The 18747-nt window shown below is 31.0% G+C and overlaps 1 protein-coding gene across 2 annotated transcripts; it reads right to left on the minus strand.

Moving 5' to 3' along the window:
* Nucleotides 1-652: 652 nt before the first annotated feature.
* On the minus strand, nucleotides 653-6040 carry LOC137837327 (aquaporin SIP1-1-like). Of its 2 annotated transcripts, XM_068646307.1 has the most exons (4): nucleotides 5543-6020; nucleotides 4825-4897; nucleotides 4062-4334; nucleotides 653-1001 (listed from the first exon to the last, which is right to left on the minus strand). In XM_068646307.1, the coding sequence occupies exons 1-4, from the start codon at nucleotides 5737-5739 to the stop codon at nucleotides 846-848; spliced, it is 699 nt and encodes a 232-aa protein (XP_068502408.1). In that variant the 5' UTR covers nucleotides 5740-6020; the 3' UTR covers nucleotides 653-845. The 2 variants fall into 2 exon arrangements, with proteins under 2 accessions (XP_068502408.1, XP_068502407.1); XM_068646306.1 differs by lacking the exon at nucleotides 4825-4897 and having other exon boundaries at nucleotides 5543-6040.
* Between the last annotated feature and the right edge of the window lie 12707 nt (nucleotides 6041-18747).

Genomic DNA, 18747 nt, shown 5'->3' on the forward strand with positions numbered 1-18747 from the left:
CTTTATTCTCTCTCTTCATTTCTCTCTCACTCTACTTGTACTGTGTCAAGCACACTGGTAAGGTGTTCCATCTTTTATAATTTCAAGTATGTTGCCATGTCTCCTATTGTCGAGTCATCTTGCCCTTCTGTTTTCTGTTTTACATCTTTTAAGGCAAGAGAGTAAGTGATCTTCAATTTGTCTTTTCTGCTATTTACGAAGCTAAAAAGCTTTTCTCTTATGTGGTATATCAGAGTGTATCCTTTATGAAGATTTTGGCACATGAAGTTTAAAATTTGATATTTCCCTTTAAGATGATTTGTACAATAAGAGATTATTAGTCTTATCATAAATATCTAGTCTTATATTTTCTTTATTGTTATTTATACTGATGATGATTGCATGATGTTAGATCTAACAATAATCTGAAACTTTAGACAGTACAATATTTTTCTCCTCATCCGTGGTATAAAAATCTCTGTTTTTGTTTAAGTTCAGCACCAAAAATACTTGACAGACTTAAGTAAACTTCATGCATTACCTCCAAATTTCAGACACCTTTTAGTTTTGTATAACGCAATAAAAATAGTAAGTAAACAGAAACAGAAGGTTACTTTTATGATGAATGATTTTGTTTACCTCATACTGTAGTTGGACAGATTGTTTTTACAAATTATAATGCCAAACATGTTTACAATTTATATTATTCATAAAACAAATGTTCTACTATCGGCTTCATAATAGAGGAGAATGAACAAGAAATTATAAAAGATGAATATAAAAGGGTCTACGCCAAAAAAAAATAAAGATATAAAAACAGGAAAGAAGTTTTAAATGTACTACAAATGGAGCTTAATGTAAACTCTTCAGGCTTTCTTCTGCTTTACCACTGGTGGTGGTGGGGGAAAGACAATACGGAACAGCCATGCAGCCAGTATTGATCCAACGAATGGGCAGATCCAGTATACATAGAAGTGATCCCATTTGTCGTGCCATTTCCCAAAGTATGCCCAACCAAATGCCTGAAAATAACACCGATCAGAGTTATTTCTTATGCATATTCTATGTCTCAGAACATAAAGGAACTGACACTAACATCATGTGTTACTCACCCAAAGAAAAAATGGTCAGAAAGATCATGGGTTTTACAAAATCAACATGAAAGGATGCAATTGCAACAAGCACATGCATCTGAAAATTACTGCTTTCTTTTGTTTCAAAATTTGAACGGTAAACACAACTGAACCATTTGCTGTTAATCCATGTTTCATATATAACAGTGTGTTTGATTTTAGTTTCAAATGTTTTATTCAATACAGATACCAACAAACAACACCTTATCTAAGAGAGTGAAACAACAGTGATGTTTGTTTGAACAAAGCACACATTTTAATGAAGCAGCCTACCATGAAACATAATATTTCCAACTTGGTCTCTGAACATCGATAGGGGTTTGATCAGAAAGGTAAAAAAGAAATCTTAGAAATTGTTGACAGTGCAGCTATTCAAGCTACAGTTTCAACAGTGACCAACCATATCGACTACAGTGAGTCAAATGATTGGAAGTTCTGGACTTGCAAGAAATTAGATGTTTACTGAGCAACTAATCACAACCAAATGAAAATGAAGGGGAGTAAGAATTCCTGACATCCCAGTGTACTAGGAAGGAAAAAAAGAAAAGAAGGTTGACACTTTATACTTGATATGTTAGCATTGATAGCACGTCAACTTATGATTATTTAGGTGCCGGAATGGGCCATAGATTACAAACTCACAGAGTACCATATTCATATTTGTCAACAAAAAGAGGACAAAGTGAGAAATTGTCGTAGGTACCAAACTTCAATGAACGAAAAGTACATATAGAGCCAAACTAGAATGGATGAGTTCCCTTAAAGACAAAAGAACTGGTGTATTAAAGGTCAGATAAATATACAAGAAAATAAAATGAAAAAATGAAAGTAAAGTCAATAAACTCTGAACTAATCATCACACAGTAACTCCAAATAAGTTCAAATCTCATGAAAGCGTATCATGTTTTCACTGCTAGGAATTATTTGACTCCACCTTGCAATACAGCGTGTATTAAGTGGCAAATTAAGGGGGTGAACTGGTAGTCTGTTTTAAGAACTTGACTACTGTATCTAATCTAAATAATTTATATCAATGTCAATGGATAACAGCTAACACAAATCCTTATCATACAAAAGGGCAACTATTCGTATGGTAGAGTTGATATTAAATTCTGTTTTCTTTTTTCTAAGTTTTTTAGTGTCATTCCCAATCATTTATTTAAGATATAGATCTCTACTTGCAAACACAGAGGAATCTTTTATCACCCATGACAGCTACTCCCAATAATCTTTTATCACCCATGTCAGCTATGTATTGTAGGGTGCATCAGTTGTCCAGTGGCAGAGACCAGGTAGGTCAAGTCACAATCAAATCATGATGCTTGGACAGCTATGCTCTTACGTAGAAAGGATTGCACCCTGATTAAGCTATAACTTTTGATTTAGTAGTAAGCATTCGATCCAACAATTAGTATCAGAATCACGAGTTTGATTACCAATATGACAATTGTTTAGGGAAAAATGTTGCAGGTTGCATAATTATCCTGTGACGTACGTTAGATGGGCTGAGTCACAAATCGAAGAGTTTGATTTCTAATGGGACAATTGGTAAGGAGAAACTGTTGAACTGTGACGGAAGCTAGATGCCAAGTCACAATTAAATCGTGGTATTTGAACTACTACACTATTCAATAGAAGAGTTGCACCCTGACTATGAGTTGTAGCTTTTGGCCTAGTAGAAACGTTTAATCCAACATCAACTACTCCTATGTGATTTCCTTGTGAATAATATGATCTGAAAATTTCGTTCTTTCCCCTTTTTTGTCATCCCTAAGAGATACTTGATTAAGGTTAGCTACCCTTAACTTAATTATCTCCTGAATCTCCATACCTTAAATTGATAGGCAAGGGAAGGATGATTAAGGAAAACTGTCAAAGGAAGCTATTTCATATAAATTTGGTTGGTTTTCTGTATAATTGCTCAAAAGAAGCTTTCACACCGAGGAAATCAGAGTCCAACAACAGTTAACGTGAAAAATACATTACAAAAATATGAAAAATACGAAAAAGTAATTGGCACATAAATCACATCTGATGAGAAGGGATTATAAACTATGCACACAATCTTCCAGCAAGAGTGCACACACCATACCACATAATAGCAGTATAGCATAACATAAGGTAAGATTAAATTCTACAAGCGCCCAATTTTTCTGAAAAATATTAATTACACAAAATTCAAACTTGAGATGCATATCAGAAAGTACTGAAAAAGGTATTAAAGAAATAAGAGAAATCAGGCATCCTTGAAGGTTTAGATGAGATAGTATACTAAAACTTGTGCAAACAACACCTATAATTAAGACAAGCAAATCAGTGATAATAAATGTCAGTGGCAACAAAGTAATTGCTGATATACACCACAATCATCTTTATTTATACTAATCATAATCTTCACTAATTAGGGAAACACAATAGCTAATCCTATGAGACAGAGGAAATAAGGAAACTAACTAATCCTAAGAGGTATGAGGAAATTCGGAAACTAATTCTCTCAAGATAAAAATTACTAAACTATAGGCTTGTTACAAACAAAATGACACAACCAAAGATTAATAGAAGGTGGAGTGGGAAACAGTAGCTGAAAAATTGTCTGAAACATGATGACTGGTAGTAAGATGGAGAAAGAGGTGATCAAAATGAAGAAAAAGGCTGGAAGAAGGCAAACTCACAGGATGGTATTATACAATTGAAGGGAGCTAAAAGCCCGGAAGATGTCATAAGGTTGAAAGCAAGAAAGACAATTAATTTGAGGGGGAAATCATAAAATTAAAGTAGAACTCTGAATTTAAAGGAGTTTGACCGTAGAATAGTAACAGGACAGGTCAGAGAGGATATACAAGTATCACTTTAATAATAGCATGGTTAGGTACAGAGGAGAGCAAAGAGATGAAGCACTATTAAACACCAATTTGTAATGAATTGAGGTACACAGTAATAATCACTCACAAAGGCAGGGTTCATAGCTGGTCCCGTGTAAGTAGCACCAACTGTGATCAAAACCAAAGTTGAGATTGCCATCAACAAAGTCTTTGCAGAGGCACTGCGAGGACCCTTGATCATGATGAGGAGAACAACAAATGTGATCACAAATGTCAGCACCCCTTCTGCTAGAGCTCCAGTATGCAAGCTAACCTTCAAAGAAGGCCCTTCAATCAAGTGTCTGTATTTCTGTGGCATATACTCCATAACAGCCAGAACACCACCCACTGAACCCAGTACCTGTGTAACACCACCACCACAAACACTTATTAAATTACCTCAATCCAAAAATGCTCTCATAAAATTGTTTTGGCACAACAAGAACCATATCATGACACAGGTTTCAAGATTTAGTCTGCAATGCAGCCACAATTTTGACCTTAACCGCAATTATTATCACATCAGTAACACTCGTGAGCAACAAGTTTTTAAGAAAAGTCTGCAACAGTAAATTCGGCCATCCGAGTGGCCAGTGCAATCCCTATTGTAACTGCATCCACCACATCTGTCCACAATTTCCTAAAATACTAAAGAACATGACAATAACAGAACCTCTGCATGAACTGTAACTGCAATTTAAAACCTGGTCTGATCTGCAGTATCTCACAAATATTTTAAATTGCTGTCACGATGGCAGAAAATTGCTGACAAAATGCGACCAATGGTGTCAAATTAACTCCAGAAAGGTGACAACTACTACAATTTAAAACCTTCAACATAACTAGCAAACCTTGACGTTGCAGGTCTCCAAAACCACAACACATGCACCACCATGGCCACATTTACCAGCAATGTCCCACAACCTGATGAAACCGCACAATTTAAAACCTCAATCACAATGTCAAACATGTTTTAAATTGAAGTCAGTTGAGATTTCATAGCGATCTCTGATCTTGCAAGAAAAAGCAAACAAATGTTGCCAATGTAACACTGGTAACTCCAAAAACCTTGTCACTACAATCAAAACTACAGTCGCAAACTGTTTTTTAAAGGACAAAATTCAGGTACAGTACCTAAACTTTTGTTTTTTTGCCTTTCTCTAATCACAAAAGGAGTTTTACCGTAATAATCTACGTAATCCTTGATTAAGATAAAACATCAATTCTGATAGGAGAACCATACAAACAATCAAAACCAGGATTGTTCTTTCTTAGAACCTCCAAGGATAAAACCAGTGAACAATGACCATAATTTAAAAAGCAAATTACATTGACATTTTTTTCTCAAATTACACTTCCACTCTAGCTTTTTCAAAACCCATGTAAGCCACTCCTCTGCTTTAAAAACATTATTATATTGTCATCACTTTTACATTACACATGCACCACTTTGAGTTTTAAAAACATCACCCTTACACCCCATGATAAAAAAAATTATAATTTAAGAAAAATTCCGGAAATGCTATCGTGATTTACTCTAATTTAAAACCTTGAACGTAACTAACAAACCTGAGCAGGGAAGCGGAGAGCCATTGAGAAAAGAGTGTCATCGCCAACACCAGCGGCGTAGGATGAAGCATTACCGGTCGGGTTGAAGCTGGCACCGCCCAAGGCATTACCAATGAAGGTGAAGATGGTAACAAGGATAAAGATGAGCGAAGTGATGATGACAGCGCCAGCGTAATCAAAACCATTGTAAGACGCATGACGAAGATCAAGAGCTGTTTTTATGACATCGGTGGCCAAACCCAACATGGAGGAAAACACGACCCAAAAGAAGGTCAACACCAAATCTCCAATGGCTGCTTTTATTACACTAACCATCTTTTCAGGCCAAGCTTTTCACCCTTTGAATCGCGCAACAGTGTTGCAGCAGAGTTTCTTTTCTTCCCTTCTACTGTTTTCGATAAGAAAACGAAGTGGGCAATGAAGCCAAGTGGTTGTGTTATGGATCGAGATGATGGGAGCAATAAAAAACTGTCTCGATACGCTCAAAGATTATTATCATGTTTGTTTATCACTCCCATAAACAGAAAACAAGAGCCGTTGTAAACTCGAGTGTCAATTATTGAGAAGGGAAATTATTTTATTATACAAATTTAAAATTATTTTAATTGATATAAACTAAAATCAATATAATATATTTTTTAAATATAGTAAATTATAAATTATTTGATTATTCGATTATTCGATTTTAATAAAATTTAATTTATCCATTTAACTGATAAAATTTATTTTTATACGAAATTATTTAAAGAATTAAATATGAAAAATTTGTTATGATTGGATAAAATTGTAACTACCTTAAGCAAACTTTTCCCTTTTATAAAATCTCCTCTTTCATCTATTTTCCACCATCATTCAGTTGTTGTTTGTTTTTGTTCATTCTCATTCCGTTATTATTTAGCTTGAATTAAGTATTTCTTATAAAACTTGATTTAATTTTCTTGTGCAAACTCTAACCCCGGTATTAGAAAAAAAAAAAAAACAATCCCTCTTAGTGTATAATGTGATTGTTATTTTCGTATAAATTAGTATTTATAAACGTCACAGTATATGTGTGTGACGGTTTTTCAAAACCGTCATAGAACTGACTGCCACAAAGTTTAGCGTGACGGTCTTACGCTACCCATCGCAACACCGACCACTTTAACACTTTGTATAAAGTTGTGATTTTTATGTGTAAGTGGTGTCAGTCATAATTGTCGCAATTTTTTACTGTCAGTATTATAATAAAATTATAAAAATAATACGTCGATTTCAACTGACATAATTTAAATTCTAAACAAATGAAATTTAGCTACCACTTTTTTATAATCTGGTTTACACAATTAATCTAAACATAATATATTTTCATAATAAAAAATAAAATACTAATAAAATGAAATAATGTATAAAATTATAAGCATCCATTCATTGCATTGAAAATTAAAGCACACATAATATTGTTTAAAAATTCATACATAATTGAAAATTAAAACACAAATAATTGTTCAAAAATTGATACATAATTTGAAATTAAAACACACATAATTGTTCAAAAGTTCATACATAATTTAAAATTAAAACACACATCCTAATCAGTTTTGCTTCCAGCACTTGATCCTATTATTTGATTAGGTGATGAAGCACCACTTCCAGTATCTGATGCCTGAAATAAATAATTTTAAATTAATGAATTTGAATGTTTACAATTATAAAATAAAAGACACCAATAAATATTTAAATATATTAATACCTCATTGATGGATGCATGAACCAAATTAGCTGTCATTGCAGCAAAATGTTCAGGAAGCATAGTTCATACCACTGAGCCTTGTTGTGGATCCTTTGAAAGCAAGGTTGGGACAAGTTTCATATGATAGCCCTCTAACTCGACTTGAATTCTCCTTACCAAATATGACACCAATTGGATCTTCTGGAGATATATCTGAAGTAGCTTTTGGATTTGTCAACATTAGCTCATCAATTTTTTCCTTATAGTTCTAGGAATGATGATTAAAATTAAGATTGGCATAACTTAAGCGTTATCTAGCTGCAACTTACCATGAAAATTTTCAGTTTAGAACCTCACACAGATAGACACATAAAACTATATCTTGTAATCATATGATGAGATTATACCAGGTTGTTGGAAAACTGATCCCACAATTCATAAATATATCTATCATATCAAATGGTGGAACACTCAACTACAACTACAATATCGATTCCAAACATCATGAGCATTTTGCAATGAAAGGTGTTGAAGAGTTGCAGCTAATCAGAATTCTTACTCAGAAAGAAGATTTGATCAAGATATGTATGCAACTTAACTAAAAATATAGTTAATTGGGTTGTAAAAAATAGTTTATTTAAACAGGTAAGTAATAAATAGTTAAATAAAAAGCAAACTTACTTGGAGTGATGGTTGTCAAAACTGAATTGAATTAGCTGCTAGATTGTGAAGCTGGAAATATCCATAAGACATACCAAAGATAGACATTATCATTAGATTACTTCACCAATCAAAGAAGAAAAAACACGGTTTCAGAACTGTAAAACTGTAAAGTCATATATATTGACTGCGCCTACTGCATTTGAGTGCCAGATTACCACTTGATATCAATGTTGTTTATTTTGTTCCATTTCAAAATTTACTACCTAAATATGGATTGATTCATATATATTACACCCATAAGTTATTAATCATTAGTAGACTTTCCAAGCATTTACTACCCTAACCTGTTTTTATTTACAAGTCTAAATTAATTTTTAAAATAAATAATGAAATTATTATATAACAAAATAAATTATAAATACTGAGAAGGAAAGGTATTCAAGCAATAATATTTTATAAATTTTTTTAATAAAATTGAATTCGTGGAAGTGAAAAGAATTAATGACAATTTAAATTAATTTTTAAAAGGAAAAATTAAATGCTTAAATATTATTTAAAGCAATTAAATAAAATAAAATATTAATACATTTAAACGTTGTTATGTTATTTTATAGCAATTAATGTATATTTGAATAACAACGAATAAATGTGTTCTGTTCTTCGATTTTTAGTAACAATATTATTATAGGAGATATTCATAATTATTTTTATTATAATAAGAAATATTTAACTTTATTTTCAAGTATTTAAAAAGTTAAAATTCAATTTAGTAAAAAAATGAAAATACTAAATATGACTTAATTTTTAGACTCAATTCCTCATATAACACTATTTATATTTTCATTTCCTCGTCTATATTTTCATTTCCTCGTCTAGTATTCTTTTATTTTTATTTCCATATCTAACATCCTTTTGTTTTTATTTCCCTATCTAACACCATTTCAAAAGTAAAAAAAAAATTAATAAATTAATAAATTAATAATTTTAATTTTGAATGCATTAAAAAAGTAAATATTTTTAATGTTTAAAATAGTTATTAATGAATAAAGAAATGAGTTTTTACAAAATAAAAAAAAAGTAATAAATTAAAAATATTTAGTTTAATTTTTTTTAAGAATGAAGAAATAAAAAATTAAACCCTACAACAACATAAAAGTTGAATCTATAAACATAAATTAGTATTTATTTTTATTATTATTGATGATGTAATCATGTTAATTTCAAGTAAAAAATACAGAACATAATTATAAAAAATCAAAGTCAATTAGTATTAATTAGTTGTAGACACACAAATAATATTGAAGTGTCTACCCTAAATGCAAAATCTTAAAAAAAACTAATGCAAATGCTTCACTTAATGCTTAAAAATGAGAAGAAAAAAATGTAAAAATAAATAAATATAGAAAATAAAAAAGCAATAATAAAAATAAAAACAGAAACAGAAATAAATTAAGAATGACAAAAAAAATAATAACTATAAACATAAAAGATATAAAATAAAGAAAAAATAAAATAAGAGGAAAATAAAAAAGATAAAAAAAAAAATCTAAACAAGATAAAGATAAGAGATATAAGGTGATACTAAATAAGTATGTCACACCCAACCTTTTCTATTTCTCCATCTTTTCTTTTGTATTACGCACCCAACATTTTGTTTGTTGTCAACAAATGGCTTCATTATATGTTATTGTTCACTATGATGGATCAATGAAAGAATGTCTCGTTGAAGGATGTACATTCAGTTTTATGATACCAAAAGTTGTTGCTATCAAAAGAGGAATGACTCTACAAAGAATGAAAGAAGGCATCGAATGATTGCACAAAAAATTCATGAAATCATCCAAGCTGACCCTTCCACACTAGTGTCAACCATAATAATGCACATGAAGTCATCCTTGGGGTATACAATCACATATAAAAAAGCATGGTTAGGAAAACAACTGGCCATAGAAAATGTATATGGCAATTGGGAAGAGTCATACCAAAAATTGGCAGCACTTCTAAATGCAATGCAACTTTACGTTCCTGGGTTTATTTGGAAAATAAAGACCCAACCTGCTTATGAAGGAAACCAATTGGACGCGGACCATATAATTTTCAAGAGGGTATTTTGGACATTCAAACCATGCATTGATGATTTCAAATTTTTCAAGTCGGTGGTCCAAGTTGATGAAACTTTCTTATATGGGAAATATAGAGGAACGCCATTGGTCGCAGTTGCGCAAGATGACCGGAACAACATATTACCAATTGTCTTCGCCATCGTAGAGGGAGAAACTACTGATGCTTGTTTTTTTTTTCTTGTGAAACCTACGAAGATATGTCACTCCGCAAGATGGTCTCTGTCTCATTTCTAACTGCCACAAATCAATAATTAAAGAGTGCATACTCTAGAGACGGTAGTGGTTGAAATACTTATATTCATGGCGGTTTAGAAATACACACTAAAAAGAAAGATGTTCTCAACATGGGTAATTGTCCTCATAATTCAACTTTTATATTGTTGTAGGGTTTAATTTTTTATTTTCTTCATTTAAAAAAAAATAAACTAAATATTTTTAATTTATTATTTTTTTATTTTTATTTTGTAAAAACTTATTTCTTTATTCATTAATTATATTTCTAACTATTTTAAACATTAGAAATATTTATTTTTTAATGCATTCAAAATTAAAATTATCAAAAAAAATTAATTTATTAAATTTTTTTTTTTACTTTTAAAATTTTGTTAGATAGAAAAATAAAAACAAAAGGATGATAGATGGAGAAATAAAAACAAAAGGGTGCTAGATAGAAAAATAAAAATAAAAATAATGTTAATCTAATTTTTACTTAGGTAAATATTTGAAAAAAAGTGATAGATAACAGAAAAAGACGTGGAGAGAGTTATTAAGCATATAAGAAAAGGTTAATTAATACTTAAAATGCTTACCTATAAAATGCTTTCCAAATAATCTGGAAACTAATGAACTGTCTGAAACTAGTATGACACTTAAGCAGTGTTATGTGACATAGAAAGTTAACAAAAATAAATTATAAATACTGGTAAGAAAAATTTATTCAAGTAATAATATTTCATAATTTTTCTGTAGTATGACACTTGTCTGAAGCAGTGTTATGTGACATAGAAAGTTAAGCCTAATTAGAATAAAATTGTCTATTAAAATAAAAACTAATTAGACATAGGAAAGGTGTTAATGACATCTGTTACGAAGGCAATTATCTTTAACAAATTGAATAAATTATTTATAAATTTATTAAATAGTTATCTTACTTTAAAATAATTATGACAATCTTTAATATATCATGAATAATATTAAATACAGGGAATGTTGATATAGCAGAAGTGTATGACAATGAATGAGAATGATACTGGAAAGTTGTTGACGGACAAAATGGTGGAGTAGTCAAATGCTCCATAATTTGAAATTTAGGTTAACTTAACATTTTGAGAAAAATATCATATTACTTATATTCTAAAAAAACGTTAAATTATAATAAAATATTTGAATAATTCATATAAACACATTAGAATATTAGAATATCATAACATATATATCCTAGAAACTAAAAAAAAAAATACAAAGAAGTGTGATGGGAAATCACTGGAAAAAAAAATCAGTTATATGATTGCTAAAGTTCAACTTTACCCGTGATTGGCATCAATATTCTCTATTTTACATCAAAATGACTGAAAAAAAAAAACTGCAGTAAAAGATACAAGAATTACAGGAATTTGAGATCCTGATCTCACCCTTACAACCCAATCATAACTACATTTGTCCCCATCCTATTTGTCCTCCTCCTTATTCTTATATGCAAATACTCATTACTGAACTTTGGACCTCTTATATAAACTCACCTAATAGGAGCTTTGTTATTAACATAAACTTAACATTACTTGGAAAAAGCCATCTCCTAAAGCTAATCGTTCAGAAATTATTCCATCCATATATGCATGTTATATAAGTTGTGATTATAAGTGAATTTAAATGAGATAAAACAAGAGATTTGTTGAATATTAAGGGAAAACCAAAATCCAGAGAGCACATATGAAACATTATGTATACCTTACAAATGCACTTCAGTATTTCAAAAATGCTACCTAAATATCCAACATTGAAAACATGAAGGGCAGGGTTTAAGTATGCATAGTGCCATGGACAGTCATGAAAATTCCCATGGCATGTAGCACAACCAAGACTCTTGTTAGTAGAACTTTCAATTACACACAAAAAAAAGTTTTTTTTAGCATTTTGTGTACATGAAAATAGCAGAAACATGAGCAGTAGGGGGAATATATATATACGCATAGATGATGAAACAGATTGAAAGGCCTAACAAGTAATATCATCTAAGTCCATCTAACTATTGTTGCAACCTGAATTCTTCAACATATTCTATAAAAATAGGTATGTTGACACCTCTTCTTATAGAGGCTTAAAGGCAAGGCTTCTTAACAATAAAAACAATTAAATAGATTTTTTTGTCAATCACTAATCAATATTAGTATTTAAGAAAATGTAGGAAATAACTTCAGAAAAGAGAAGGATCAATAAAAATACATACGTATATTAAAGCCATTGCTAAATTTATGCAAAGACATTTTTCCATATCCAAACTACATATCAACATTTAAGACCAAATACACATAGGATTCTAGCAATTTCCATAAATTTTAGGGGTAAAACACTAAAACGTGTAAGCAAAAAGTAAACTACCAGTGGAAAATCATTTAGTCCAATTTAAGGAGAAGTTCATAATATTCACATTATGTGTGTTTCTCCCCTGTGAAACAAGGTAGAATGCAGGGGAAACATATAACTATCAAAGAAAATTTGCGGGTAAATAAGAACAACATCATCAAAATAAGCAAGAAAAATCAAGCATATACATTATAAATGAAAAATGTTAAGAGACGAAAGAAATATTTTTCATATAAAATTGTCTATTATATTCTAAAAAACATTAAATTATAATAAAATATTTGAATTCATATAAACACATTAGAATATCATAACATATATATCCTCCAACGAACTCTCATCTACTACCTCTGAAGTAGAGAATGAAAAAAAAATACAAAGAAGTGTGATGGGAAATCACTGGAAAAATGCACAACAAAGGAAACTTATCACCAGATAATCAACAATAGTGTGTATTGGAAAAAGTGAATCAAGCAACACTCATAGTTCACTATTGCAGGTCAAGGCAAACAATAGCAGCAACACTCAAGCATATCAAAATTGAGCATTAGAATCTAATTATTCTTTTGGCAAGTGAAGATAAAGGTAGATTAAATTTAACACAACCGCAAATTAAATTTAGCACAAATTTGAACACAAACTTAGACAGAAGTTTCAAATCCTTGCGCGCGAGGAGGCGGCGATGGCAGACAGTGAAGGGTGTGAGAGTGAGGGTTTAGTGCAAGAGTGAGTGAAGGTGAAAGCATTTCGTGAAGGTTCGAGTGTTTTGTCAAGGTCTGAGGGTTTCGTAAGGCATGAGGGTTTCGTGAAGGCAAATAGGGTTTCGTGAAGGCAACTTACAAAGGAAAGACTCACAGTTGTTTAGCACAAAGAGAGAGGTTTATGAAAAGTGTGAAGAGTTAGTGTATTCGGTTTTCAAGAGTCAAAGCAAGTTTTAAAAAAAAAATGGGAATAGTGAGGAATGGTGTATGGAGGGAAGGAAAACGCGAGATTTTTATTCTGAAGGATAATTGTGGCAATTCAAAATGACACATTCTGAAGGATAATGGTGACGGTTACTAAAATGTCGTATTATATGGAAATCTGTGGCGATTATTAATAACCGCCATATTAAAACCGCCACTTCATACACAATTTTTTATAGTGCCTCTATATTCCTTCTCTCTTTATTCCTCTTCTTTCTTCAATTTCTCTCCCATAACTCATCTATTTTAACATTTGATCACATCCTGCACTAACTAAGGAGTCAAGCTATATTTTTACCCGATCAAACTTTTAAATAGAATAAGTTCACTTTTACTCTAAAGATATTTTATTCTCTATTTTCCCTTAGGATTTAGTCATAAATCTTGATGAGGACAATTGAGAAAGTGTTCCTCTAAACTTGTTTTTACCACATACTGAATTTTGGTGATGTTTAGATAACATGCTTTACGTCCCTAGATTCTGGAGTGGTTTCCCTGCGGGAGTTAAGTTTCCATTGGAATAAAGAATTTCAGGCAATGGAATCTATCTATGTTTTTTTATAGAACCTTAAATAATTGATTTAGATAATAAATTAATCTAGTAACTATATGCATGTTAGGTTATAAAGTTAGTTCAAATGAATTTGATTATGATTTTATATGAGTAGGAATCTGAGATATATATGTAATTGATTTAAGAAATCTTAAATGATGTATGAGTGATTGATATGCATTGTATGTGAATGATATGTGTTGTTTCTGATTGATGAAAGCTTGCATCAACTTGATACCATACATTTGGGGTAATGTATGAAATGTTGTGTATTGATACATTAAGTGTGAAAAGCCTACGAATAGAGATCCTCTGGCTTCACTGATGGTCTATTTCACATAAATTAAGGTATCTGTTGGTGAGAAGTTGAAGAGGAAGTTCATACACATTGTGACTGCTTGTAGTCACACGGTATGGATGTTTGGACTTACTCTGAATCGATTGGAGTGCATTAGATGTTACTCTCTAGTATGAGCATACATAATGAGTCTTTCATAATAGAATAAATCCACATGCCATCACTGATGGAAATGAAATCAAAGGGTACTAGGAATTCAAGGGAAATCAAGGTATCGTGAAACAAATGGATTTATGTGGCCACAATATGATCAATGAGTCTTTCGGAAGACAATAGATCCATATGTAATCACTATGATTGGAATGAAATCAAAGGTACTGAGGGTTGAAAGGAAATCAAGGTACTGTGAGGCAAATAGATTTATGCTGAGTTAGTATGATTGAAATGAAATCAAAGTACTGTGGATTGAAATGAAATCCAATTATTTTGATTCGAAATAAACCCATGTATGATCTATATGATTGAAATGAAATCGAAATAATGTTATTAATATTTGGATTTTGTATGACTGTGCTTGAGTGAAAAGGAAACTAAATTAATTATGAATTACTAATCAAATTAGTTATTTTGCCTATATTTTCGTATGTTGGAACTTTACTTTGATAGCTTACCCTTGCATGTGTTTGTCTGTGTTTGAATTACGATGATTGTACTATGTACACAAGTAGATATATGTATAGGTGAAGGAGCGAGATCTGGAGAAGAATATAAGAATAATGATTTTTTTTCTTCTATTTCCTTCTTTGTGTATTTATACATATATTAAGTGAAATAATAAATTTTATATTTGTTTTGATGTTCATCTTTTTGGGGTGTTACATTTTTTGTATTATAGTGGTTCATCATTAGGATGACTTAAGGGTTGTGGGTTTATTATGTTTCTTCTGCGTGTAGATTTTTGTTTATGTCTAGCTTCAAGACTTAGTTAAAAATTTCTAATAGGATGTTTAACAAATTTGTGTGTTTGAAATCTTGTTTGTGTTTGAGTCAAACTAATTGTTGTAAATAAAGATGAAAGTATTAAGAATGAAAAGAATCTTGATAAATTAGTGAGGATGCACCCTCATGACTAAATTGAGATGACTTTCTATCTTAATTCTAAAAGTATAGTATATTTTTTTATATGTTTTGGATGGTTATTTCTATATTGTGTGAAGTTGATATTAAACATAAGTTTTATTTTAAGATAATAAAATTAATCGTGGTAAGTGTTTGTTTGTAGGTTTTAAAGCGATCTTTTCAATTAATAGTTTTCCACCAACATTTGTTTTGGTGGAGCATATTTTTATACACATTAGGTGGTTGCGATTATTAATGGACTCAAATTCTAAATGAGTTTGAGACATTTGTCTTTGGAGGACCTAGATATAATTTTTAGGATGAATTGACTTTATGTCAATCACATTCTTTTTAATTCTAATGAATAGAAATGTGACATCTTCAAATTAGAATAATATTGAATGAGTAATTGCACAACGAGTATGGAACATGTCACGAATTAGAATAACTTGTTTTATAATTTGGCTTCAAATAGAGGTAAATAATACAAGTTAGACAAGTATAGTATTTCGACAAAATGGAGTTTTTTACACAATTTTCCAAGACAAGCGTAAAGATTGTCTTTAAAGATAAAAATGGAATTTTCTTTGGTCTGGTGCTTGAGCAAGGTGTGCGTTAATGACACCTTATAGAATGACTTCATTTGAGTAGTAAAGTTGAAAAATTAAATTGGAGATTGAATGGAGAAAATAGATTATTGGGTCGAGTATGTTACCATGATGAATATCAATATTGTTGGTAAAGAAGAAGGATGAATAATCTAGATTATGTTTAGAGGGAACTAAAAGTTCATGAGAAGAATTAGTCTACTCATAACACATAAATGATGGTAGTGGTGTTGTCATGAGGATCAAGAGGCACTGACTCGATGATACTTAGTTTGACATATTTAATATCGTAAAAACCTTAAGTGCTTGTTCGATTAGAAGGAACTAGACATGAGACAAAAGAGAATGGTGGATTTGTTAAAGGATTAAGATTTTGAGTTTGTGTATCTTTCGGGGAGGGCGAATCAGGTTGAAAATTCCATGAGCAAGGAAACATTTCAAGTGTAAGATCTAGTGGTTGAAGAATCAAGTTATTGGAGTGTCAAGTACCAAACAGACTAAGAATTTCATGGTGGAAGGAAATGATAATTCTAAGATATAGGATAAGGTTTATGTACTTGTAAATAAAAAGTTAGAGAATATAGTCTAGTATAAAATGTCATAAGAATGATTTAATGTGCATTAGGTGTAACTAAGATAGTATCTAAAGAAGTTCTTTTGATGGTTCAACATAAAAAGAAAATGGCTCAATAGGTCCTTGTTTATCTGACTTGTTAGAGACTGAAGTGGAGTATCAATGATCTGGGAGAATGTTATATCAATGGGATGTGATCAAGTAGAAGTGAAGTATTGTTGTTATACAAGTGGTTCATTTTCCAGAGGCAATGAAAGTGCATAATAGAATTTGGAATGTGGTAGACCGAGTAATGAAGGATGCATAATTTTTTTCGAAAAAGGTGGATGCAGTTATAAAAGATTATGATCTTTAGCTGAAGTACTATCCTGGAAAAGGAAATGTTATTGTAGATGCTTCAAGTCACAAAGAGATATAGGTATCAACACTTCAGATTAAATGGTTGGAGTTGAGTGGAAGTCTTAATAGTTTGAATTTGGAAGTTGTAGTACATTTGTGATAACTAACGAGTTTTTAGAAAAAAGAGAGTAAGGAAATTGGTGAAATTGAATTTGATGATTATTCTAAGATTATTAAGTATTAATGAAACTAAAGAATTATCTATGGGAAGTGAATGGTATTTTAAGATTTAGAAGAAAAAAAATATGTACGCCAGAGGATGATAAATTGAAGTAGATGGGTTATCTAAGAGTCATGAAAGTCAACTTAGTTTACATCTAAGTATGACCCAAGGGCATCAAGATTTCAAGAAGTTTAATTGGTGAAATGGTACAAAGTAAGATATAGTCAAGTATGTAGTTACTCATTTATATGTCAAAAAAATCAAAGGCCAAATAAATAACAACTAGGAAGTATGTTAACATAGTTTGACATTCCCAGGAAGGGAGTGAAATAATATTTCCATGAGTTTTATCACCTCTTTGTCACATACAGTTAAAAAAATGACTTGGTACAAGTAATAAGGAATGGATTAATGAAGACTATGCGCGTTCTACCTATGGAAAGGAATGATATGGTTGAGGTTATGCAAATAATTGGGTGAGCTAAAAGGTCACAGTTTGAAAAAAGTGGTGAAAAAGTGGCATTGGGTATTGTAACTAATGTTAAGAAAATTTTTGCTTGGCTATGTTATTCTTATCTTTTCATAAGAGGGAGAATGAATCCTTTAGCATTTGGTATTGGATAGAGTGAGATGGTGGTAGATCATACTCTTAGTTCTAAGCAGAGGCCTCTAGTAATTGATGTTGCATGTCCTTCTAAATATAAGAATATTATCTCTTAAAATGAAAAACAAAAGAGCTAGTGATGTTGACACCCACATCATGACCATTAGAAAGTAAAGTTGGCTCTCACATTAAATATAGGAAGAATCCATTTTGATTTAGTTATACTTATATGAAGGTTATGTGGATTCCATTTCTTTGAAATTTGGTGTTGCCTATATTAGTATAAGCTTGGATTGAATAACATGAGTGTTGTTAGAGATATGCTTGTGAAGAGGATGGTGTGATGTGTCTTTGTTCATGATAGAATACAACAAAGTCGTGAATCATTGAGTTAGGTCACATCAACATCTCTTAGGCAATTTGACAAGAACCTTTCAGCAAAAATGTTGCAAAATACTCAACGATAATGGGGTTGACCAAGATCATCTGTTTGAGATGGAGAAAAAAGACATTGAAGCATCCATTGATATGTGCTGAAAAAGTTAGTCAAGCAAAAAAAAACTACGTATTTTTCATCATTTCAGTTATGAACAAAAGTGAGCCAAATTTTGAGAATTATTATGATTAAAGACATCTTCAAGTAGACAAACATCTGATGCAGATAAATGAAGAAGTCCTTTAGGTTTCTCTATGGGTAAACATGATTTTTCTGAGAGTTACACCATTCTTGGGTGTAAGGAGTGCAATCATATCTAAGAAGATGTCTTTAAAGTTCATATGTCCTTATTAGATTCTCAAGACAATAAGTCCTATTGCTTATGAACTTGTTTGGTATATTCTATTAG

Source organism: Phaseolus vulgaris, chromosome 4 (assembly GCF_000499845.2).
Source record: "Phaseolus vulgaris cultivar G19833 chromosome 4, P. vulgaris v2.0, whole genome shotgun sequence".
Classification (NCBI taxonomy): domain Eukaryota; kingdom Viridiplantae; phylum Streptophyta; class Magnoliopsida; order Fabales; family Fabaceae; genus Phaseolus; species Phaseolus vulgaris.